Raw genomic sequence first — 25616 nt, forward strand, 5'->3', positions numbered from 1 at the left:
GAATGGTTTGTTTACATTTACTCGCTCTTTTCGCTATGCAACGTGTTGTTACTCACTGCCACGCGACTAAAAATAGAAACCTGAGACATATCGGGCGGTTCTAAATCGTCGTCCGAGAGATAATACTCGTGCAGTTTTAGCGACGATACCTCGCCGGACATCAACACTCGCATAGACGTTGTTTTGTCCGTAAACTGAGTGCACTGCATAGTGTCATTGGTTTTAGAGCAGATCGAGTCGGGGTCATCGCAGAGTTCTTCAGCGTATGAAGATCTGTTGCTCGACGTAGACGGATGTTTCTCGAGTTTGTTAGACGCATTTTCGGTGGCTGTCGAAGGGAAGAGCAAAGACGGGATCGAACTGAACGAATAACACGACGCGTTTCGTTTGCTACCACCCAAATTGAGAGGCACATTTTGAAAATCGACGGTTCTGATTTCCTTCGGCTGAGACGCGGTTGCAACATTTTTGCTTTGCGTTTGGCGGGGCTCTGGTACATTTTGGAAATCGAAAATTCTATTTTGCGCTGGTTGGGGTCTAATCGAGATATTTTGCAAATCGACGGTTTTGTTTTGCGTTTGGTGGGACACGGACGCGACATTTTCAAAATCGATAGTTTTGTTTTGCGTTTGGCGGGGCACGGACGCGACATTTTCAAAATCGATAGTTTTGTTTTGCGTTTGCTGGGACATGGATAGGATATTATTTTGATACTCAAAGGAGCTACTTCGTGTTACGTGGGTGGCGATTGCAACGTTGGTCTGCGTTGCAATCGTCCAAGCGCCCGTAACATTGTTATCCGTGCAGATTTCGGGTGCGTCAGGTGTGCGTTGTTTAGTTCCTTCGAAACTTCTTCTAGGATTTAGTTCCACAGGCGTAGGAACGCTGGGAACTTCGTTTTCGTTCCTTTTCTTCGCGACAATTTCTTTGCTATTTGTTGTTCCGTTATCTTTTACGGTGTCCTTACCTCCATCTTGCATCTGAACTTTTGCAATGCGCTCGACGAACCTCGTTACTTGCGTTTGATCAAGTTTCTCGATTTCTAAGAGTTCGTACATTTCGCTCACAATCTTGTAACAAGCATGCTCCCAGGTGGACGTCTCGATCCTGACTCGATCGACGGTCTGCGAAGGATCGATTATTTTTATTAAATAAGATCTATGATATAATTCGATATGCAGGATGATCGACCACCCCTGGGAAAAATTTAATGGAGGATTCTAGAGGCCAAAATAAGACGAAAATTAAGAATACCAATTTGTTGATGGAGGCTTCGTTAAAAAGTTATTAACAATTAAATTCAAATATTTCAAATCGTTCTGGAAAAATTATTTTCGATTGCGGGAGTCAATTATAATTAGTTTTGGTCATTAGACATATCCTCGAAATCGTATCTACTTTCGAGAAAAAAATTCGAGAAGGTATGAAATTTTTCGACAAAATTCAAAAATTTCAAATCGTTCTGGAAAAATTATTTTCGGTTACAGGGGACAATTACAGTCATTTTTGGTGAATAGACATATCCTCGAAATCCTACCCAGTTTCGAGAAAAAAATTCGAGAAGGTATGAGATTTTTCGACAAAATTCAAAAATTTCAAATCGTCCTGGAATAATTATTTTCTGTTACTGGGGACACTTACAATCAGTTTTGGTGAGTAGACATACCCCCGAAATCCTTGTCGTTTTCTAGAAAAAAATTCATTACAGGCGGAACTTTAAACGTTAATAACTTTTTAACAAAGTCTCCATCAAAAAATTGGTATTCTTGATGTTCGTCTTATTTTGGCCTCTAGAATCCGCCATTAAAATTTTTCCCAGGAATTTTATAATCGCTGACACAATTATTAAAAATCGTTTCGAGTATGAAAATCAATATCGTTGCGTGTACCAGTTGCTCTGAAGCATATTTCCGAGCCTTCTCCGTGACAGACTTTGGCAAACCGGACGATTCTGCTAGAACGATACCGTAATCATCGGTAGGCGCGACTCCGAGTTTCAACCGATGAGTGTACGTTAATCGGCAACAATTGTCCGTTTCCGTTGTTCCTAGCGCGTTTATCGTTTCAAAGTAATGACTAAAACACAATACAAAGAAAAACGAATGTTCGATTGCAATAAGTAGAAGTAAACAAAGGATTAAAATAATTATTTGTGTCGAATTATATGCGCGCGTACTTCGTCACATTGTAGTACAAATCCGCCAGTTTCGTCAGAAATACAAAATGGGTTGCCGCGAATATAAACGCGTTCGTGTTCAAAAGTCGTTCGCATATGGCCCAAGCGATCGAGGCACCTTCCTCGATCGCAGTGCCTTTGCACAATTCGTCCAGAACGACCAACGACGTGGGTGTGATGGACCGCAGAATATATTGTGCTTCTTTCATCTGAAGAGTCGAGAAACATTATTTTACAATGTACCTCCTCGAAACATTTCACAAGTATTTAAACAATTAAACGGTACACGACTGACTTCGATGGCAAACGTGGATGCATTGCACTCGATGTCGTCGCGTAGAGCTATTTTACAGAATATGAGATCCGTTATACGAAACACTGCCTTTCTGGCTGGCACAAAACAGCCAATTTGTGACATTATATGCAACAATACAATCTGTTTGAGATAGGTTGATTTGCCGCTCATGTTGGGCCCAGAGATGACGTGAACGTTCAATGGCACTGATGCATGCTGCAACAGAAAGGTGTTCGAGTGACAACTTGAGAGACATTATCATAGTTCGGCCATCGCTGGGAATAATTTTAATGGGAGATTCTAGAGGCCAAAGTAAGACGAAAATCAAGAATACCAATTTGTTAATGGAGGCTTTGTTAAAAAGTTATTAACGTTTAAAGTTCCAACGGTTCTGAATTTTTTTCTCGAAAATGCGCAGGATTTCGGGGGTATGTCTGATCACAAAAAATACTTGTAATTGGCCCCTGCAACCGAAAATAATTTTTCCAAAACAATTTGAAATTTTTTTTTGCGTCGAAAAATTTCATACCTTCTCGAATTTTTTTCTAGGAAGTGGGTAGGATTTCGAAGGTATGACTAATGACCAAAAATTATTGTAATTGACCCCCGCAACCAAAAATAATTTTTCCAGAACGATTTGAAATTTTTTATTTTAATTGTTAATAACTTTTTAACGAAGCCTCCATCAACAAATTGGTATTTTTGATTTTCGTCTTATTTTGGCTTCTAGAATCCCCCATTAATATTTTTCGCAGAATTGGCCGAACACCCTGTATGTAATCACCAGTCTCTTTGTGTAATATTACAATTATTATTTAAAACAGATTAATATGTCTTCTATGAAGACTCACAACGTTATTCGGTATAGGTCCATCGAGACCGAAAATCTCCAGCACCGGATGCCTCGAGTCGAGTAATTCCAACTTTGGTCCAAACGTTGGCCTGGTATATGTCTGAATGGAACTTACTCGAGCGAGAGAAGTTATTAAATCCAGTTCAGCCACGTCGGTGCACAATTGGAACAAACAACCGACGTGTTGTCGAAGATTTTGTAGCAAATCGCAAAGGAGCCTGTTGGTAGTTTCGTCAATTATGATTAATTGAACGGTAGGGTAAATTTTAAGTTATAATTTATCGTTACTTTGTTTAAAATTTGAAAGGAGAGGGGAAGGTGTTTCTTAGCAGACCCTGTTTTAGACGCTGAGATATTGAGAATCGATCGAGGAGCGTATACTTACAGGGTGTTCGGCCACCCCTGGGAAAATCAAAAATATTAATATAATTTCTTGATTGAGGTTTCGTTAAAAAGTTATTAATAAATTAAATTAAAAAATTTCAAATCATTCTGGAAAAATTATTTTCGGTTGCGGGGGTCAATTACAATCATTTTTGGTGAATAGACATACCCTCGAATTCCTACGCACTTTCGAGAAAAAAATTCGAGTAGGTGCTGAAATTTTTCGACAAAATTAAAAACTTTCAAATCATTCTGGAAAAATTATTTTCGGTTGCGGGGGTCAATTACAATCATTTTTTATGAATAAACATACACCCAAAATCCTACGCATTTTCGAGAAAAAAATTCCTTATCGAAAATCTAATGTGACGCCAGAAAAGAAATGTTTAAAAAATCATAACTTCTGGACAGATTGAAGGATTGTAATGATTCAAAATTCAAAGAATGCGTATTAATGGGCTCCAGAGCCCCAGAACAATGGCGAACAATGGGTGGCCGAATACCCAGTATGCATTATATCAATGGAAGGTCGATCGATCGTTTGCGAGAGAAACGGTCCCTCTGGCGGCAACTGCGGGAGGCGATGGACCCTACAATGGGAACCGATACCTACACGTTGCTCATTAAGTGCAATTCTTCGGACGCGATCTTGCACTGTTGGCCCAACGTTGCGAGCGAGGTCGTGGTCATCGTGTAGACTCGTCTGTTCCTCCGCACCTATGTCAGAGTGCAACAAAAATTACATCGATCGCGATGAGAATCACATTTCTCGAGGATTGCATTTGAAAACGATTATAACCTCTATAAATTCGTCCGGCGGGATAAAACGTTCCGTGTCCAAGTTTCGCGGCAGTATCGCTTGAACGTGATAACCCAGCGACGCGTTACACCCCAAGGATAGAGGTAAGTGGTACTTGGACGTTAGATTCTCCACCATGGCTATCAGAGATGGTACAAAGAGGAGGAATTATTTTGACAAGCTAGCTCGGTTCTTACACGCTACGCTAATTTACCAACTTTTCATGTCGTCGATCAGCTCGCAGTACGTTTGACGAGCTATGTCCAGCAGATCGTTGATTCCCGCCTTGATGGCGAAGCAACGCTGCATGTTCGCTGACGTGTATCCTGACACGGACCTAGCGTCAGAGTGTATCGTCTCGAGAATTCTTTCCTTCATCAGCTGGTAACGAGGATCGTCTAATTTCTAGAAAAATTCCTAGCTACATATTCGCAGGTCTGAATATTTGGAAGAGGTGGCGATAAGTTCGAGCAAACCTTTCGAATTCTTTGAAGCAGATCGCTCTTTGCAGGCGCCAGGGTGCTCTCGAGTTCCGGAACAACGTTCAACAAATTTTTCAAGAGCAACAGATAATTTAAATTCTGCTCCGCGCATTGCACATTGTTTTCCTGCAGAATGGGCGTCGTCGATAGTGCTAGTAGCCTATCAGCGCCGTAGAGTCGCCGTATTATTGGCTAAAAATAAAAAAAAAAGATATTAAACGCTTTATAGAAAGTCTGTTGAAAGGGTTAACGCATCGCAAAGTTTGAACCTGAAGCAGAGCCTGCATCGAACGGTTGGACACCAGCTCGGCGATGCAAGATTGTCGCTCGAGAATAAGACGTTCTTCGCACGGAGGTTGGAGGATGTTGGCGCGTAAGAGTTTTCTGCCCATCGGAGTCGAGCAATTATCCAAGATACCTAACAAACTGACGTTTCGTTGACCGCTCTGTGACTGGACCAACTCCAAGCTCCGCGCACTCTCCAAATCTAAAATATTTATGATATTTATTAGTACACAATTTTCAATGAATATGTGGGGTCTGTGGAAGAGGTTGGACCTGCTAAGTGAACTGATCAGCACCTTAGCAGACCCTGCTTTAGGCGCCAGGATATTGTGTAGTCGGTTGAAGAACGTATGCATATACAACCATGGGGAAAATTTTAATGAGGGATTCTAGAGACCAAAATAAGACGAAAATCAAGAATACTAATTTGTTGATGGAGGCTTCGTTAAAAAGTTATCAACGTTTAAAGTTTCGCCTGTGAGAAATCACGCGCCGTTCTACGGGCGAAACTTTAAACGTTGATAACTTTTTAACGAAGCCTCAAACGAAAAATTGGTATTCTTGATTTTCGTCTTATTTTAGTCTCCAGAATGCCCCATTAAAATTTTTCCCATAGGTGACCGAACACCCTGTATAGGAAGGGAAGGTCGGTCGAGTACTTGCGAGAGAACGATCCCTCTGGTGGCAAGTACGGGAAGTGATGCCCCCACAAATATTTAGTTACATTTCACAATTGCATAAATGCACAAAAATACATAATAGTAACACATTTTATATAATAGCGATGCAAGAACAAAAAACAGAGAATATGTAACGGCGATTGGTCAATCGATGCTGCAAATCCTCCTTGGTTTTTGGCTTACCTACAGTAGTGGCGTTCGGGGATCCCTGAAATTCGATTTTCATCGATTTCGGAGTGTAAACTATACGCTGCGCGTATTCAACGTATTTCAGTAAAGCTGCAGCTGCGGCTAACGCGTAATACCTAGAAATCATACCTCAAAATTAAAAAATAACATTTCACAATTTATGTGACAATAAAAGATATGTTTAAAATAGATGCATTTTCTGTTTTTGCACGCGGAAAGTATTACTTTTGCTTAACGAATAATTCCACCGACGAGTACTCGGCTGCGCAAAGAGTTCTCACTCGTTCCAAACCGACAGTGTCGTTGAAATGAACTCGAGATATCGGAGTTACTTGCAGCTCGGGAAACTTATCTTTGATCGAGGGATAGAGGACGCTCCTGCTCGTTGTACGTTCACACATCGTGTCTGGCATCAGAACCTACAACGTTTTAAATCCTAAATAGATACTTTATCGGGACACCCTGTATAGAGACTAATTGGCTTGGGCTGGAATACATATGTATATTGATATCTGACAGCAGAGGCTTCCAAATTTTAAGGTTATGGGATCCTTAGTGCCTAAACAGAGAATACTTCTTAACACTAGAAATACCGACAATTATAGTGTGCTTATTTGTACCAAAGAAATTGAAACGATAGATACGATAGAAAACGATAGAAATATATAATGCAATGGAAATAAGTGTTTATATATTCTCTTATAGAAAATTACGATAAATTTTCAAAAATTCAGTCGAGTAAATTTTTTACAAGTTTCATTAGAAATTACGAATGGGTCATTGTGACTGGTTTGGTAGTTCTAATGTTAATAAGAAAATTCCATCGCGTGTACGAAATTTAAAATATTTCGTGGCGTCGCATCTACAGCGCCATGGTGCGCAATTCGGGAACCTCTGCCTGACAGGATATGCGAAGAAAAGAAATTCTGCTAGAATTTACTTCGATGGGATCGAACAAGTATAATTTGCTCAATGCGTTCGTGTATATTTGGGAATCGCTGATTTGGCAAAGAATCAGATACGGGCAGCGGATGTCCAATGCTGCCAATCCCACTTCGGCCCTCGCTTCGCCTCGACCGGTCGTTATTGCTGTTCGATTAAATAGGAGCAATTAATTTCAATCTATCGTGATCCTGATGATCGATCAATTATAGGAAATCGTCTGAAAACGTGGTACTCACCGAGAATAATACCGCCAGATTCGGTCGTGCTCAAGTTGCCATCCGTGGTGCTCTTCGTACCAGATCTCCTTTAGAAACATTCAAATGTTGATAATAGCGATAAAAATGCTTTAAAACAAAGTTAAAATTCAAAGTTCCCCAATATTTTTTCTACCCCAGGAACAGCGAACACAGGGTCAATTTTTACCCAAATCTAAATTTTGTTTCGATGATGCTATAGTTGTGCAACACCCTGTAGATATTGACGTTAAATGGAATACCCCATTGAATGTATAATTTGATCGATTAAAGAAATTAAGCGCCAGTTACCATCGATATTTCGAACGATTTCGTGTTGGTGAATTTTGTTGTAGAAAATGGCGGGCGAAAGCAGACTTACCGTGACGCGAATTTGCGCGAAGAACTGGGTACGCAAGAGGATGATACTAATGCTCGACTTCTACTTGTACCACAATTTTGCGGGGTTCTTGTGATATTCGAACTGGTCGTCGATTTCCAGTTTATCCGAAGCCGTGTGTCTTCTACGCGAAATACGGTCGAAGGAAATGATAAATAGAGACTGGAAGGGGGAAAGAGGAACAGGTGAAATTTTGCAGAATGACTACGTACGATACTTTGCCAGAGAAGGTACAGCAAACTGGTCTCGGGTAGTAGGTTCATTTCGTCCTCCCGGTGGTTGGAAAACCTTTTCGGTTCGTATTACATTCATACTATCAGTTTAACGACACTCGATTTCAAAGTTTTGCTGCGACACGTTCGAACGAACGTTTAGCAGTGCCATCTGTATCGCCAAGTTGGATTGGTACATTTTTACAATAACGGTATGCAGCGCGGGTTTCCGAACAAACAATAGTACCATCACCACCCACCAAGCGGCACGCAAATCTAAGTTGTGGGGTCGAGACGTGCAGTATGCAGTCACGTCCACACGAGTTCGTGGGAGCGTTCTTCTGATGCCGCGCAAATCTGCCGTAAGGCTGCGCGCGCAGCGTAGCAGGGCAAAAGCGCGTCCTCCCCAAAAACGTGTAACTCCCAACTCCCAACTCCCCAACGCCACACGTGTAGCAATCCGCCGGAAGAGAGAACGAATTACCGCGTGCACAATTCACCAGCCAAATGTATCTTTCGTGATTGTACGTTTCAATAAATGCAGCAAAATAATATCCGCTGAAATCCCAAATTTAATTGCATCAGAATTCGTACGTTCCATAAATATTTACACCTATCAGTATTAAATACAAATTTCTAGTACTTTGTGGTATCGAATTGGTACAGAAAGGCGGGAATTGTAAATTTTTAGCACGAAACGTTTGTTTAAATTAGCAATATATAAGATTTATTTACAAATTCGGTATTCGTGCCCGTAATAGGTAATGCAGAACTTCTTAATTATCGGACTCTCGGCACATTCAATAAATAACGTTATCATGCTTGTTAAGAATTTAAAATAAATATAGCTTAATCATCGGCCCTTACTTGCATTCGAGTAACACACACGCACGCACGCACGCACGCGGCATTTACAAGCATAAGAAAAATCGATTGTCAGGCCTGCGATACGCCTCACACGATTAAAGTTTTTTTCTCGATCGGCGAGCACGATCGACGCGCAGAAATCGTACGTTACGAAACGTAGCCGAATGACGGGACTGCGATCATTTGGATAAAGAGAAACCTATTCATGTTAGACGCACGAACGAATCAGAATCTAAATAATCGTGATCGCAGGAACGATCATCGTTCCTGAGAAGAGAAAATACGCGGAGGCAAAATAGTCCACACGGCACAGCTGTCAGCCGTAAATCTCTTCTACTCGATTATTAAAAAATACAAATTCCGTCGATCACCGGATCGTTTGCCTGTTACACAATTATACGGACGTTATATACATGAAGAAAAAAAAAAATTGCACACGATCACAATTCATGAGCTAGTAACGAGTACGATGCGTAAGTAATTGACGCGCTGGGACATAAATGCTTCGTGAAAAAGAGAAAAGATAAGATTAGTAAACGACTACTGCGCAGAATTCCCGAGGTTCGCGGGTTCCTTCGACTGCTTTAGCGCTAGAGCGATTAAACGTGACTCTCGAGGGGTACTTTAAAGACTTTGGAGGCCAAGCTGGTGTCCGGTAATGATTGCGGACGCGCGTTGGTCACGTTGAAGACAACGTTGCTCGGTCCACGAAAGCTGACCTCGATGAGGAAACTGGCATCGGTGAGACCGCCGATGCGACCGGTGCTGAGATCCGGCGAACTTGTTCTTAGCTGACTCTTTTTCGGCCTGTACTCGTTCCTCACGACCCTTTCGGCCTCCACTTGCAACTTGTTGTCCAACCAGTGCACCTTATCAAAGTCCTTGGTACCACCGACGGTATGTCTGCGCTTGATCGATCGCTCGGGCATACCGTTTTTCCGTTTCAATTTCGTCGCGCTGTCCTTTCTCACCGACTGCCGCCTCTTGCTAATGTTGCACTCTGTCTTCTCGGTTTTCGTCAGCGACTCCGACCTCTTCAGCTTGCTGTTGGGCGAATCGGACCTTTCCGAGTGTTTGTTCAAACTTTCGGATCGCTTCAGTTTGCCGCTAGTCGGCGACGACAGTCGCTCGGCGGAATGCTTGTTCAGGCTCTCGGATCTCTTCAGTTTCGAGCACGTGTTCTCGGATCTCTTGTTCAACGACTCCGATCTCTTCAGCCGCGATCTGACCTCGAAGTTCGTCGTCAGGCTCTCGAACTTCTCCAGCTTGTTCGAGTAATTTGTGTCGAGGTCCTTCGCGTCGTCCGTTTCCGATTTCCCGTTTTGCGTCGCCGCCACGGATTCTTGTATCTCGTTCGACTCCGGGGTTCCCTCGACCGTCTCCTTGCCCGATTCCAGTTTTCTCCGTACGATCGCGCTACGATCGTTGTCCGGTATATTGGCATCCAGTCGATCGCCGCTACTGTTATCCGTTACCGATGAATCCGTGTCCTTTTCCGGAGCATCCTGCGGGGAAACGTTCTAATCAACGACATTACGCGACACGAACGCGTTAACACTTTCACTGCCACATTGGTCATACAATAAAGAGCAAAACTGAACACACAAACGACATTTTAACAAAAATAATTTTTTATTCAATATTTGCATATAGAATACAAAGAAGATAAAATACTTAGTATTATCTACAATCTTCTGGCTCTTCAAAACAAATGTAACATTTCTGATATCATTATTATTTCGTTTCGTACAATTTTTGTTCATGTAGTCAGTTTTGCACAGCAACTAATTTTGTTCATAAATCTTTAACCTTGATAATTGCTTAAACACGTTTAGACGTACTTCATACTACATTTTCGTAATACTCTGGTGTAATAGAATACCATTGTTCTTGCACTCTATGCCACAAATCAGTTATCGTTATTGGGGGAGCATTAACTTCATTTTTAAGTAGGCCCAAACATTTTCAATCGGGTTTATGCCTAGCACTTGAGCAGACCAATCCACAGTTTTTCTTCACACTGTTTGCACAATGCCTAGGAGCGTTGTCATGTTGGAATATAACATCAACTCTGACACTGGCATATTTTCAATTGTTTCTAGTAAATTTTTTTCTTAAATATCCTTATACGTATACTGGTGCACCATACCATCTATTCAATGTAGTGATCCTACTTCATACACAGTTATACACCCCCACACTATAAATAACACCACCAAATTTCATCGTTTGCTTCACATGACGTGGTATAAGAGGTTCGTCTTGATTTTTCCAACACCGACAACATACATCCGATGAAATTCGATTGATTTCTGATTCATTGGAAATAATTACTTTTTTCCATTGCAAAAATTCAGATGGGCCTTGACATTCCTTTTTGATAGGACAAATTTTTTTTTTCATCTTAATTGGTGTAAAATTGGCTTCTTTTAACGCTCTCCAAGATGTCCACTTACTAATTTCCTTTCCAACAGTTTTATCTTATCGATCTTCTCGTATTCTGACAAGATAATAATTTTGGATGGCCTCCAGAAGATGCAGGGACTTCATTACATTTTCTCTGTATTGTATGCACAACTCCCTGACTAGCAGCAAATTTTCTAGCAATTATTTCCGTTTATAAACTCAATTTTAATTGGAAAACGATAGTATTCTTTACATCTTTAGATAATGATTTCATAATGTTGTATCGATACGATTCTATCACACCAGAGTATTGCGAAACTCTAGTATTAAGTATACCTAAACATATTGAAGCAATTATCGAAGTTGGAGGTTTATGGACGAATTATTAACCGTACCAAAGTCTGAAATGTTTACTAAAAATTAGTTGCGGTGCTAAACCGACTACACGAAAAAGAATTGTACCAAGCAAAATGAAGATGATATCACAAATGTTAAATTTGTTTTGAGAAGCCAAAAGATTGTAGATAATATTAACTATTTTGTTTCTTTTGTATTCTACATGCAAATATTGGATAAAAAATTTTGCTCCTCGCTGTATATGACCAGCCACGGTGGTCATCAATGACCGGAGCACTTGAACTACTTACAATTGTAAGAGTTTAATGAATATTGACACTCAGTGCATTAGAAGATCCATTGAAAGAACAAGTGTTCAGCAATTAAAAATTTTCGTTAGAACATCGAAAATAAAAGACTAATTTCTATGAAATCTTGCATCTGGTGGTGCACATCCGTGGCGTCCTGAGCAAAACATGCGATTTCGGCGTGACAGTCGAGAAGTTAGAGTCGCGTCGGAAAATATTACAACGTAATTGTCCTTCCGTGTGCTCTGAACGCGACACTTACATTTTTTTGACGAACATGCTGATGTTTCTCGAGGCTCGATTTATGAAGACTCGGGTCCCGATAGCTTTCTACCAAGCCAGAATCCACAGATTGAACAGCAGCCGTGATTTTCCGTTCGTCCTTTTCGTCGCGCGAAGAGCCTCGTGCGTGCCGTGAGCTTTGCGAGTCTCGCGTCACGGCGAGTTCCTCGTCGCTGAGAGACGCGTTCTCCGCGGCCGATCCGCGAGCTGTTTGATTCGACGAGTTTACCAATGATCTCCATTTACGATCGAAGGTGGTCGTCAAGCTGGTCAACAGATCGCTACCTGCAATACAAACGGTCTCGTTTATAATCGATTAGCGTCGATCGATCCGTGCTAATCGCGCGAATCGTTCGTATTAGATCGGAAGCGAACGATCCAACGAAAGGCACACAAAGCATTGTATATATACAGGGTGTTTCAGGTGCTTCCGTCGAACTGCGTAAGCATATTCCACGAGTGGAAATAAGAAGAGAATGTTGTACGAAGATCGGCTATAACAACTTCGTTACAAAGTTATAAGCAAATACAGCATTATCTAGCTTGTTACACTTCTAACCAAATCATCCCTTTCTTTATTTCTTTATTTAATATAAATTATCCTATAGTATATATTTGAGAAGTTTCTTTAACATTATCTTCTAAATAAAGAATAGTGACAAACAGTACGTTATTCCAAAACAATATTAGCCCTCCATCATACTTGACGGAGGAGTATTTACTTGTAACTTTGTAACAAAGCGTTTATAACTGAGCTTCGTGCAACACTTTTCTTTTATTTTAGCTATTCGAATATGCTCCCGCAGTTTGACGAGAAAGACTCGGAACAACCAGTATATCGCTGGTGGTCAAAACGTTCTCGAACAAACAATCAAATTAGAGTCGATGTGGCGTAAACAGCAAACGCAAACTGTCTGCGTGACAAACGAGGTTTAAACGTTTGTTAGAAAGGCTTCGGTGGGTGAGACAGCGGCTAAACAGAGCTATGATTAACGTTCGCATAAACGCATTCCTGCCACGGTAACAGTACTCTAGACGTCGACGTTGACAGAACCGTAGCACGTACGCTCGACGATCTACGGTTTTCTTCTTCGTTTTTGTATCCTTCTTTCGGTATTCCCGTTCGTAGGACGCGTTGCAATTTTCAAACAGTGGCTAGAGTCGGTATCAAGCGAAGGAAAGACGGGAGGGCAGAGGGAAGGCTGGAACGAGAAAAAAAATAATTACGAAAAACACAAATACAGAGATAATGCTGAGCAAAGAGATCGTTAGGAACGTGATCCTTTTCTCTATGGATCGAAGGTGGTAGCCTAATCAACCAAGGTCTGATTTCAAAGAAAAATAGGTGGAAAAATTTCGAAATTTGACAAAGATGTTTAGCGAACGTATAGAAGAGGAATCGCCGCCATATTGGAATGATTTCATTTTGCAATAACTAGTAAACCATCGATTTTATGCAAAAAATAGTTATTATCAAAACTAAACAGAGAATTGTACACTCTTTAATCCCAACAATAAACATAAAATTAATAATTTACAAGGTATCGGCAAAAAAAAAATCACGTACCTATTTTCAAGAATGGCGGCGATTTCTCACAAAACTGTTCAATTTTTACGCTTACGTTGCTTTCTACAAACTTTTCGATTTCGAGTCAATGCTTTCCCTTTTAAAAATATCTACGAATCCCCGGGGGGCCTGTCCTTCGTTCTTCGCAATCGAGCGGGCTTCCAACGGGACCGTGAACGCTCGTTAGCCTTTATCTTATGGACGGACAACAGGCGGGGAACGGTGACCCAGGAACAAGGAGACCGCTAGGTTGTGCGCTTAGTGTGAAAAAAAAACAGAAAAAAAAAAAAAAAATAGAAAACAACTGAAACAGAGAGTGTAAAGCCATTCGTGTGAGCCAGGTGTAATCGAACGGTTTAATAGCGCTCGAGCAACAGCTTTGTGACTTGGTATTCCGGTCTGCAGACGAAGCAATTTACCTCGAAGGAATCTGTTTATAGTCTTGGAAGACAATCCGGCCCCTGAGCTTGACACCCCTCGCGGTGATTGCTCGACGGGCTCGATAGACTCAGAGAGTTCGGAGGGCTGCGAGGCCGGTACTCTCGAGTAGGGTGCCGATGATCGTTGCGCGACATCGGCGTCGGCCGCGTCTGACACTGACCCTGGCACTTGCATTCGCCCTGGCATCGACATTGGCATTGGCATTCGCATCGACATCGGTATTGGCATTGGTATTGGCATCGGCATGGACGATGGGCCCGGTGTCTTCGAGGCGGTACCAGCGGGGTCTCCGGTACCATGTAGGTGGGACGATATGTACCACCAGAAACCGGGACTTGCCGTTTGCCTAAGTGTTTCACAACGCATTCGCAATTCGTCATAATCCTGCCACCCGTGAATCGCGGGTGCTAACAGTTTTTTGTTTTTGTTTTTTTTGTTTGCTGTTAGTGGCGAACGAGCGTGTGAACAAACGAACAACCATCGAAACAAACAACGAACCGTGTCTCCTGCCCTCCTCCTTCGATCTCTGCACCTTCACTCGGTTATCCTACAACGTTTCTCGCTAGACCCGACCGCAGTTCAACTACTCGTGTCCTCAGCAGTGATGGACATCGTGGGAATTTTGGTCATGCGCACTGGAATTTTCTCTCGCGGGATTCCCATGTTTTGTACCAAATTGAACTTTCCACTTCAAATGCTCGCCAATCACACAAAAATGAACTTATCGTTTATTTATTGTTTTTGTCTCTTTCCCTGTAACTTCCTTAAATTTTGTTCCTTACTGGGGTCCAACGGTACCCTAAATTCTAGTTAAGTGTATACCTAATGCAGACCTAACCCAGGCCTAAATTCTGGTTAAGCGTATACAGCAGTGATCATGCGCTCCAGTGTGCATGACCAAAATTCCCACGAATGTCCATCACTTCGTACTTTCTGCCCACGAACTTAATACCGCTACATTGGTTCAGTGTACCAGTGTTCGCCAAACATATTGTTTTCTGAACGAAGGTGTGACTGTAACTGTTACGAGCCTGTTAGGGTATTACTGAAGCGTAGTACCAAGACGTGTGCGAGGAGTGCAAGACTAGTTTACAAAAGTTTTGGTTTAGGTGATACGAGTTTTTGAATTTCGACAGGACCAGGTCCACGAGCTATCAAAAGCTTGCATTGAACTAGATTCAAAGCAAACTGATCGGGAACATGCAAGTAGCCTTAGTTGTCCAGAATCAGAGGGGTTTCTTCTTTTGGCCGATACATGGAAAGGCACAAAGAAAATGAAGCACAGGTATCGTATGGGTCCAAGAGCAGTGGTGTTAAGCTCTTGTTAAATAGATTAGAAGTTTCTGTCCTATCGTTGCTGCAAAAGAAAAAGATACTGGTGTTTGAATAGGAACGAGATGCTAAGGCATGAGCCAAGCCTCTGCTTTTAAAATACCATAGTTACTATAATTATGGAACATGTACCTTGTAATTGTGTTTGTAAGGTTATACTTTGTAAACACGTATGGTTCGATACAAAGATAGAAATCTGTTAAAGTCCATTCTGAGTGAGCCAAAAGTGACCCATCGTAGCCATCAGTTAAATATGTTCTTGCATCCAACGAACAACTTATTAATCTGATATCGATTCCTTGGAGGGGGGGCAAAAGAATTGGAAAAAAAGAAGAACGTACGAGAAAGTTTAAAGGTATCCTACGGTCAGATGTATTTGGTATGTACACCGAGATTTTAGGTGAGACTCGTTTGAAGAACGAGCAGGAGGCAGTCTCGCCAACGAGGCAAAGAGTGTGCAACCAAGCACTCATGCGTTAAAGCGTACCAACTTAAGAATTGTTTCCGTGACATCGGCTAGCACGCATGCAAGTGCGTGGCAGGAAGCTCTCGTGTGTCAAATTGTACGTTTCGATAAGACCGAGCTTGGGTCAAAACTAGGGCCTCGATATCCGATAATAAGTACCAAACAAAGAATTATTTTCACGCCGCCACGACTGAAGGACCAAGCTCGATCAAATTAGAGCTCGATATTTGCAGACCATTCCAACCGATACGGTTTTTTCACCAATTCAGTCGTTCTACTTAAAAGCAACGTTCACATAGTTTTATATTTCCGCCTACGTGTATTTACTTATTACAAATAGCAATGGGACAATCTGTTATTTGAGAACTGAACGTGTGAACGCCATGTTGCTTTTACAGATTCGGTAAAAAAATCGTCATCGTATGGACGAGCCGTCGCCGCTACGAACGAAGACTTGCACTCATGCACAGAGCGAAAAACGGAAAATGAGGCGAGATACGACGAACGAGCTCGTAACCAACGTGCTTAAACTACGTTCAATGCGGTGCTTGATGTTCCATCGTTCTAGCGCTTCGTTGCCAATATCTCGTAATCGTGTCGCTAAACAGTAGAAAAAAAAGATGTACAAAAAAAAAGAGGGAATAACGATCTCAGACTGACAAAAGTAAAAGTAAATGTTAAAAACAATCGCATCTATCGCATATCCGGTAATGTACTGGTAAGAATCGTTTAAAGAGTGGCGAAGAACAGATCAAAGAAATGTACCTAGAAAGCTTTTTGTTAATAGTCAGAATCTTCTGAGTCCATTGCAGAAAACAAGATCCGGCTACACTCACCGATCGTCAGAAGCGACGTTACATAGAGAACAATATAAAGAGAATAAATAGATACATAAATAGGATAACGGTACACAATATACAGAGATTCCTTTAACATGTTCATCCACTATGTATCCGTTCCTTTCAACGATACGAAAATAAAGCAAAATCTCGACTTTCCGTTTCGTATCGATAAAAATAAAAACGAAGACATTTTGGGTGCTCGAGTTAGAGGAAACATTCTGCACGGTTAGGATAATTTCGAAAGCTTCGAAACATTGAATAGTGAGAACGTGAAACGAACAAGATGGCGGGTATCCGGTAGCTTTTGTGTAATAGGATCGATTGGGCTTGGTTCATCGAAGGTATAAAGTATAGAGAGGAGTCAAAGGGCGGAGAATGTAAGGTTTGTTGAAGAGTGAAAAGAAGATATTGACGCTTAGAACATGACGAAAAGCGGCCAATGACACTAGTCGATACTAACCATCGTCCGAGACGTCGCTGGAGAGTGGTTTCCGTTGCTGGTGGGTTGGCGGCGGCGACACCGACTGTGAAACATCGTGCATTTCGTGCAGTGAGTCCAAACTGCCGTAACGGACGGGTGGTAGCGACGTAGGTCCCAGTATCTGCTTTCGATTTCGTGCAAGAATAAGCAAGAGAGTATTAGGGCAACGAAAATTGGTTCTTTTCTTAAGTGTTGGGGGTATTTACAGTTAAGTAATATTTTTTTCGTATCTCAAATAAAGAAAACTGACCGTCTCAATTTCGACTCTAAGCCAATTGCTATCTTTTTTTAAATGAAACTCCATTAATTTTGCTCACCTCTTTGTCAGTCTTCAGTTTCTTTATAACGGTGCTTGCAATGTTCGTCGGAGCTAGAATCGCAGGGGGAGACTCGTCGGTGATTTGGGCGACTCGCCTAACAGCGGTGGGTTGTTGTTGCACAGCTATGGATAGCGGAGGGATCCGGGCTGTCGATCGAGGACCGATGTCCAGGTAAGACTGATCGGGCGGCCTGTCGTTAAACGCGGACAGTCGACCGGTGGACGGCAAATAATTTGTCGTCACAGCGGTGTCCAGATCGTCGTTCTCCACGTCGCGTTTCGCCAGCTGCCATTCAATCTCGATTCTGCGCCGTTCCTCTTCCCTCTTCTCCGCCTCGCGCCTCTGTCGGTTCTGATCCCTCTGCAGCATCGCCTTGGTCTCCTGCTCGAACCTACGTATACGTTCCTGGGTGGTCGCGCTCAGTCCGGCGTACGTTCTGATCGTGACCTCGTCGTTGCTCTGTTTGGTGTCGTTCGAGGCGCTCGATAGCGTCGAGCTGGCGTCGAAGCAGCTCAGGCCAGTCTCGCTAGAGAGTCGCGACGACTCCGAAGCAGACGAGACGGCCGAGCGACGAGCCGACTGCACCGACTCGACCGGCGCGTTCAGATATTTCCTTGACCTGTCGTACGGCATACCGTCCTCGTTGCTGCTTACCGCGTCGGCCGTGATGTCCACGCAATCGGCGATTCCACCGCCACCGGGCGCGACGCCGCCGATCATGGTCTCGTCGATCGTCGGCGATCGATCGGTGGAACGACCCGACTGATTCTTGTTCTCGTGCATCAGAACGATCTCGCTGACCGAACACTGTCGCTCGTTCAACGCCATACTTCGTCGATTCGGCAAGATCTCCGCCTCTTGTTTCACCTTCAACTGTAAGATACGCCGTCGATTAGGTCGAATACTTGATACAGAATTAGCTAGCAGTTGGTGGACCTTGAAACTTCGTTAATAGCACGTGTCTTGTACGAAACAAACCTTATCCATCTCGTGACTCTCGTTGTCAGTTTCGTCTTGACCCTTCCGTCTTCTTTGTATTTTACGATTGGCAGCGGATATGATGGACGATACTATGTCCTTGGCAGAAGCCATTTCGCGAACTCCTGTTTTATTGGAATGAACAATTTAATAAATATTATCTGCACAACAATGATAAAAGATAAAATCTTTTCAAAGAATCTTGAATCCTACCTTCGACTTTCTGAATGTTGTTCAACAACAGATTGTGATTATTGCTCGAGGATGTGTCGATCTCGGTATTGTCAGCCGGAAGGCTAAGATTGACGCTCAGTCTGCTTAAATCGTCCAAATCATCGTCCGAAAAGAACCAATCCACCTGGAGGCGTGATAAAGATTCCAATTAGGGGGATATTCTGATCTGGATATTCTGGTCAGACATGAAATTAAAAATTGACCTAGACCAGAATACCCCCTTGATGGAAATCATTTTAATATTTTCCTGATACCATTACAGGACAAGTACGCACATTATTCAGCAAGCTTTCGACGATTCGACATTGGTGCGACATGTCGGTGACCATGGTGACCATATTGTCCCTGGATCCGCTAGCTCGCACCAACGTAGGTCCGAACACGATGGCCAGATTCTTTGCTTCCATTTTGTTAATTTCGCTATGCTCGACTATCCTCTTCAAATGAAACATCAGATATTTCAGAGTTTCAAAATGATGCTCTGGAAGGTCCCTGAGCAGCTTCCGTATCGTTGTCATTCTCCTTTGCGGATCTTCGACTTTATCCGCGTCGATGAACATGGGATATAATTCAGCTGTGAGCAATGAATCCGGAAGTTGCCGGAAGAAGGACTTAAGCAGGGATGATATTACATTCACGTCGCTCCATCTCGGATCCTAAGAAAATCGAAAAAAAAAAGAAACCGTGTATAATCGACAGCTGAACCTTAGCTACTATTTTCAATTATAAAAAGATGTTATATATGGCAGTATGAACAGTGGTATTTAATTTGAGTGTTACAAATCATTTGATGAGCTAGGTACGTTTGTATAAGGCAAATGAGATAATAAAAAAATTGACAAAATTACCTGAAGATTGATGTTTTCGAATCCTTTGTTGACACTATCAGTTAAATGGGAAATGGCGGCGGTGTTGCCAGGTACTCTGTAAATACCCACTACTTCGAGCCCTCTCGCCTCGACGATGCTCGTACACATTTCGACGATCAATGGCACATACTCCGAGAAGGATGACTATCCCAAGAAACACAAATTTTAACACTTCATAACGGAAGGTTCAAGCTCTACGAGAACATAGTTTAGATATTTTTGTAAGCTTTCCAAGACAATGTACACAATCTAGAGGTTAAAATACGACTCGTGGAGGAAAATGGCCGCCACTGCGGGCGAACGTAATTACCGGTGGACAGAGTTCGAGCGGCACTTTGAAGGTAGAACCCTCCGGTGGTAATTGCGTGGTTGGCGATGATGGGGATCCCGTTTGACCGTGCATCCTTCGGAGCTGTTTCGCTACCCTGCCTTTCCACGTCTTCGTCTTCGGGGAAACCAAACTCTCGGTCGCTTGCAACGGCTTTCGCGTCTTGTTTATCGGCGACTGGCCCGTCGGCGATCTGTTCCTGAACGAAGTCAGTTTCTTGATGCCTTTGTGGCCCGGTAGTGGACTCAATCTTTGCCCGGTGGCGGCGCTGGGTACCGTGATCGTGCCGCTCGGATTGGCGATTATCTGATACGCGGCGGAACTGCTGCTGGTAGGGCCCGGAGTTTGCGGGACAGCCTGCTGTTTCAAGGTGCTGTTGTAGGCGATTTCCTGCAACACGACACGGAACAGACGTGAACTTGCCCAAGTCGACGATCTTCGTAAAAGCTTCGACCTGTAAAAACTCCCTAACTGTCTTTAATTCTAACCTAACCTAACCAAACTCCCTAACTGTTTTTCGACCGGAAAGTTTTAACTCTAACCTAATCTAACCACCATATGGACCATCAACTGCTATTGTAGACGATTCTTACAAACGCAATTACGATGTTGCGAACTTACAGACGGCTTTTCAGCAGCGGCATGCTCGTGCAAGGATCGCAACCAAAGAGCCATAGACGCCGCATCTTCGGTTTGCAGAAGAACCTCGGCACTCGGGTTCGCCAAACGCAGTACGTGTTTGCGTTTCGTATAATCCTCCGCGATGTCCACCACGGAACACCTCACATCCACGCTTTGGGCTACGCTATCGCCATCGTTGGCCATCGAAGGACACTAAACAATCGGGCAATAATTGTTATTATTAGACTGCGTATGTTTATGCATTTATGGGAAACTTTAATCCTCAAAAAACTACAGAATGCATTTAAAATACGACTTATTATATTTAGGGATTGACAGCCCTCTGCGAAGCTTCCGTTTCATTAATTCTATTAATAAAAATGTGAATTTCCATTAAGATCCGCAGTCTAGTTATTATAGACAGCCCTCAAACTTTCGATCGGAAATTTTCTGGTTCTTGCACATCTCTAAACATACCTGATTTTGACGATCCTTGTAAAAGAAGAGAATCGGTCCACGAAGAACGCCCCATACTTGCTTCCACGATCGGTCGGAAGATCGCTGGAATAAAAATAGAGCAAAATAGAATTTGCAGGTTACGTTTTATAGAAGGTGAGCAAATTTCTTTACCTTGCCATCCAGCACCGTGAATTTTACATGCAGAGGACCCTCTCGCTCGACTTGCTCGACAACGTCTTTCACAATACCGGTTGCTTCCATACCAGTACACGTGTTGCTGCTGAAAAAGACCAACACGTTCTTCAAATACGACAGTTTGCATCGCTTAAACATTTATCGACTGCATAGATACTCGATCGATCGAGAAAGCTTTCCTGATTTTCAAATCGAAAGTGTACGATCAAAAAAACGAGATCAATTTTTTTCCTTTCGTTGTCATCTCTGACCGTTGAATTCTATATCGAAGCCACGATATATCTACTATTGGGTTGAGTTCGTAAGCAATTTAATAATTTTACAATTACTTATAACTCGACCTAATATTAGCCAAACACACATACAGCAGAATTACGAAGAAACGTATTATTCGCGAGTTAGTAAATATAGGCGAAGCGGTTAATACCTGGCGACTGGTTTAAGGGTGAGAAAGAGAGAAAAGGGTTAAGATCGTTATATTGATGTTACGACGACGACATTGATAAGAACGAGAGGGTACAACGAGAAAGACAGTGAACAACAACGGGGATGTAAGAGAAGACGTTTGTGGAAACGGAATGCAGCATCTTTGTGGTTTGTTCAACATGTACTGTCCTCACCGATCGATATTTCTGTTTAAGGATGCAGACTGAGTCATGTCCTCGAAGATGCGTCGTAGCGATGCTATATCGTTTGGAAACAGCGGTAGCCGCCATCTCTTATGAACGCTGAAAATATGGACGGAGGCAGAGCTTGATGTATTACTCGGAATAAACTACGTGACAGACGAGACCTCCACCCCTAACCACCATACCGCGTCCGTACAACCAAAACCGTACTAAGCGAACTACGCGCGAACCTGGAGGGAAAGTTCGTTTCAATCGCGGGGAACCTTCGACTCACCTCCTGGGTGTGTGAATGGGCTCGGAATCACTTAATTCTAAATCGCTGTCCAGGTGCATCCGCTCCCCCCATGTCGCCTTCAAATACGAGACCCTTCTAGTGGCACGATCTTCGTCCGCTGGAAAAAAATAAAAACTGTAGTATAAAAGTTAATCAATCAATCATTACTGAGAGATGAATCAGTATTATTATAAATAACAGGCAAGTTTAGAAACTATTTTTCCTTATGTGTTATATTTATTTGATTTATTATTAGCCTTATCTTAATTATCATTAGCCTCGGAATTTCTGTTTAAAAATTTATCAAAAGCCGAGGGTCACACTTGCAAAATTTCTGTCGTAATTGTTGATGAGTAATTACATTTAATGAAACTCTGACAAATACCAATTATACAGGGTGTTCGGCCACCTTTGGGAAAAATTTTAATGGGTGATTCTAGAGGCCAAAATAACACGAAAATCAAGAATACCAATTTTTTGATCGAGGCTTCGTTAAAAAGTTATTAACGTTCAAAGTTCCGTCTGTACTGAATTTTTTTCTCGAAAACGAGCAAGATTTCGGGGGTATGTGTAATGACCAAAAATGATTGTAATTGACCCCCGCAACCGAAAATAATTTTTCCAGAACGATTTGAAATTTCTTTTTTCTCGTTGAAAAATTTAGGCACCTAATTAGATTTTCGGTAAGGAATTTTTTTCACGAAAGTGCGTAAGATTTCGAGGGTATGTCTAATGACCAAATCTGATTATAATTGACCCCTGTAACTAAGTATAATTTTTTTAATATGATTTGAAATTTTTTAATTTCGTCTTAAAGTTTCAGTACCTACTCGAATTTTTTTCTCTAAAGTGAGTAGAATTTCGAGGATATGTCTATTCACCAAAAATGCTTGTAATTGACCCCTGTAACTAAATATATTTTTTCCAGAATGATTTTAAATTTTTGAATTTAATTGTTAATAACTTTTTAACGAAGCCTCAGTCGAGAAATTGATATTCTTGATTTTCGTCTTATTTCGGCCTCTAGAATCTCCTATTCCCAGGTTTATTTTCCCAGGGGTGGCCGAATGCTCTGTGTAAGACTTACCGATCTGTGCGTTCTTCTGCCGTCTGAATACAACTCCGTTACTGTGCACGCCATTATCCGTGATCGTACCTATAAATCATCAAATCGTATTAATCGCTAGATCATCTTAAGGGACAGTTTAATCAAATGATAATTTAAAGTTTACTAACCACGCTCCGCGTCTAGAGAATGCGAATAGCCATCTTGTCTTCTGATCCCCCTTTCAGCATTTTTGTCATCGCCAGCAGAGCTTGGCGCGTTAACGTAAGAGCTTTCGTTCTCGTTGTCGGTCTCATTCGGCTCCCGGTCGTTGTCTGGCTGCCGCTGTGGCCATCGATGTCTGCTGATCTGCGAGTTATTGCTCACCGAGTCCCAAGATTCAGCGCTGTTGCTGCGGATCCTCAGACGCACAGCTTCGTTGTCCATGATTCTCGAATTGGGCGTTTCTAAATAGAGTGCACAGTAAACAGATGAACGATTCAACACTTTCGAAACGGAAAAATAAATTACATTCACCGACGCCAACGCCTATATTTTTTAACGTCCTTGAAGTTCGTCTTGTTGTCAGAGATCTACATTCGTTTCGTTTCAAGGTGATTGAAATGAACGATGGCGTCGGTAATGGTACACAATTACCAATCACAGTTTACGGTGTTAGTACAGTATTGAACGGTGCGTTGTCGAACACAAACACGCATACGTCTACGAAACAGTATAACGTGCTTTGCCAGAGCAAAGCTGCAACATCGAAGGGTGCAGTGAACTGATTAGAAAGGGCACAAATAGGGTTTTGGGGGTGAAAACGCATCGGCGAACACAACATTTAACTAACTCGACTTTCGTTTCTTTCTACCTTCGAGCGGTTTACAGTCGGTCGGCGGTTCACAGTGGATGCGTCTGCTGCCTACAGGTATTACCCTGTTTCCTTTTAATCCGTTACCTAAATATTCACAGTAACGTATCAAGGATAAAGCTTACAGTCATCTAAACTCGTGCTGCTTTACCATTACACTTGAATAGGATCTTAGTTGTACCAAACAGGGATAGTAACCATCATCTAATCCATACTTGGCGCACGACAGTGTACAGTATCCTAACAGTCCTGATTACTCATAAAATTACAGTAAACTGTGGTTTCATTATTAATTGCAAGTAACGTCCTTTAATATTCTTGTAGCTACCATCGAGATGCTATCAGAACACTACACGTGCATCTTGCGTAAGCTGTAGCCGAGTTGTTGACTTTGAAAGTTTAGGTGCCGCCGGCATTAGCGTTACCCAATGTACACCGCGAGGAGGTTGCTCGGTCGGACTTTGTACATCATAGTGGCTCTAAAGAGAACAGATCTTGCACGTGTGCTCCAAAATAGTGTACAGACATCCCCCTTACAACGCGATACTCCTGCAGCACGGTACACATCTTCGGTCTATCAAACATATAAATCAATATTTAATGCCTGTTGAAAATCAGCTACGCCTTATGCAAGATACACGTGTAGATAGGGCTTTGAATGCTTCTCGATGTTAGCTTCGAGAATATGTAATAAAAAGTATGTTATGAGGTTAACGGAAAGCAAGAATCGTTAGGGTTGAGTAACTCAATCTATATAATACAAAATCGAGCTAACTCGGTAGGAACGAGCGTTCCAACGCGTCGTCATATTTGACGCCATAGCGTCACGTGACCAAAATGTGTTAAGCAAAATTGTTACAAACGTAGTGACAGACGGTTTTCTAGAGAAGGACTTGGGGGATCACTCGGTTACGTTAATCTCAGCCTAGTAACCCTAGGTGATGGTTACCACCCCTGTTTGAAAAAAACGCGGCAAACACGGGGGCTCACCAGTGTCCAGAGACTTGGTTTCCCTGGCAGGTATCGGTACCCTTCTCGGTTCTTGCGCTTCCGCCTTCGACTCGAATTCTCTCTTCCGCACGGCGACGTTAGGCACGCTCCGTTTGTTGGACAGTCTCGAAAGCTCGCTCTTGTACAGGCTGGTTCGATCGCCGGTGGGTTCGTCGTCGTCGCTGAGCAGACGACCCGATTCGAACTGTTTGGCGCGCTTCGACACGATCTGAAGACCCTGCGGCAGCGCCGGGAACTTGTCGTTTGCTTTCTTGTCGGGTCCTGGGGACGAGGGCAGAGACGAAGCGCCGTTTCTCGAGTCTTGGGACTGTCGTTCGCTGGACAGCAGCGCCGCGGCGCTAGTGATGTTCTCGTGTATTCTGGACAAAGTGCCAACGAAGCTAGACTTCCCGCCAGCGCCTCGATGCGGCTGCTGCTGGTGTCTGTCCGTTTCCTACGAATCAAATTCAGTATTAAGTATGTACGGTTTTATCTTTATTTAACACTAGATTGCCCAAAAGCAGTCATTTTGACTGCTT

At 42.6% G+C, this 25616-nt stretch overlaps 2 protein-coding genes across 7 annotated transcripts in view; both read right to left on the bottom strand.

The window, feature by feature from the left end:
* Positions 1-17: 17 nt before the first annotated feature.
* Positions 18-8033, bottom strand: LOC122404751 (mutS protein homolog 4-like). Its single transcript, XM_043408973.1, has 15 exons — positions 7939-8033; positions 7325-7392; positions 7084-7232; positions 6369-6562; positions 6138-6259; positions 5259-5476; positions 4984-5181; positions 4726-4912; positions 4508-4647; positions 4322-4425; positions 3323-3542; positions 2472-2687; positions 2177-2385; positions 1890-2076; positions 18-1124 (listed from the first exon to the last, which is right to left on the bottom strand). The coding sequence occupies exons 1-15, from the start codon at positions 8031-8033 to the stop codon at positions 18-20; spliced, it is 3414 nt and encodes a 1137-aa protein (XP_043264908.1).
* A 548-nt stretch (positions 8034-8581) lies between these two features.
* Positions 8582-25616, bottom strand: part of LOC122404847 — a 29043-nt gene continuing 12008 nt past the window's right edge. Inside the window, exons 6-23 of one of the 6 annotated variants that reach the window (XM_043409128.1) lie at positions 25078-25531; positions 24088-24174; positions 23405-23680; positions 23256-23324; positions 22169-22286; positions 21886-21993; positions 21242-21347; positions 21089-21172; positions 20612-20824; positions 19973-20380; positions 19642-19806; positions 19069-19449; positions 18773-18917; positions 18560-18684; positions 17579-18454; positions 17241-17385; positions 12113-12417; positions 8582-10305 (exon numbers count right to left, since the gene is read on the bottom strand). In XM_043409128.1, coding sequence (XP_043265063.1) covers positions 9400-10305; positions 12113-12417; positions 17241-17385; positions 17579-18454; positions 18560-18684; positions 18773-18917; positions 19069-19449; positions 19642-19806; positions 19973-20380; positions 20612-20824; positions 21089-21172; positions 21242-21347; positions 21886-21993; positions 22169-22286; positions 23256-23324; positions 23405-23680; positions 24088-24174; positions 25078-25531 — 4971 coding nt within the window. In that variant the 3' untranslated portion in view covers positions 8582-9399. Of the gene's footprint in view, positions 10306-12112; positions 12418-14118; positions 14487-17240; positions 17386-17578; positions 18455-18559; positions 18685-18772; positions 18918-19068; positions 19450-19641; positions 19807-19972; positions 20381-20611; positions 20825-21088; positions 21173-21241; positions 21351-21885; positions 21994-22168; positions 22287-23255; positions 23325-23404; positions 23681-24087; positions 24175-25077; positions 25532-25616 lie in introns of those variants that run through there. The other 5 variants (XM_043409127.1, XM_043409126.1, XM_043409132.1 and 2 more) reach the window with 5 other exon arrangements.

Source organism: Colletes gigas, unplaced genomic scaffold, assembly GCF_013123115.1.
Source record: "Colletes gigas isolate AHSC1104 unplaced genomic scaffold, ASM1312311v1 Colletes_gigas_Sc00003, whole genome shotgun sequence".
NCBI classification, from domain to species: Eukaryota; Metazoa; Arthropoda; class Insecta; order Hymenoptera; family Colletidae; genus Colletes; species Colletes gigas.

What these genes read in the sequence shown, in the direction of transcription:
- LOC122404751 (XM_043408973.1), bottom strand. Translation starts at nt 8,033, where the DNA reads ATGAATGTAATACGAACCGAAAAGGTTTTCCAACCACCGGGAGGACGA. An exon ending in ATCTGGCGGTATTATTCTCG is followed by an intron (nt 7,233 to 7,324) that starts GTGAGTACCACG and finishes TTAATCGAACAG; the next exon opens with CAATAACGACCGGTCGAGGC. An exon ending in GAATTATTCGTTAAGCAAAA is followed by an intron (nt 6,260 to 6,368) that starts GTAATACTTTCC and finishes TATGATTTCTAG; the next exon opens with GTATTACGCGTTAGCCGCAG.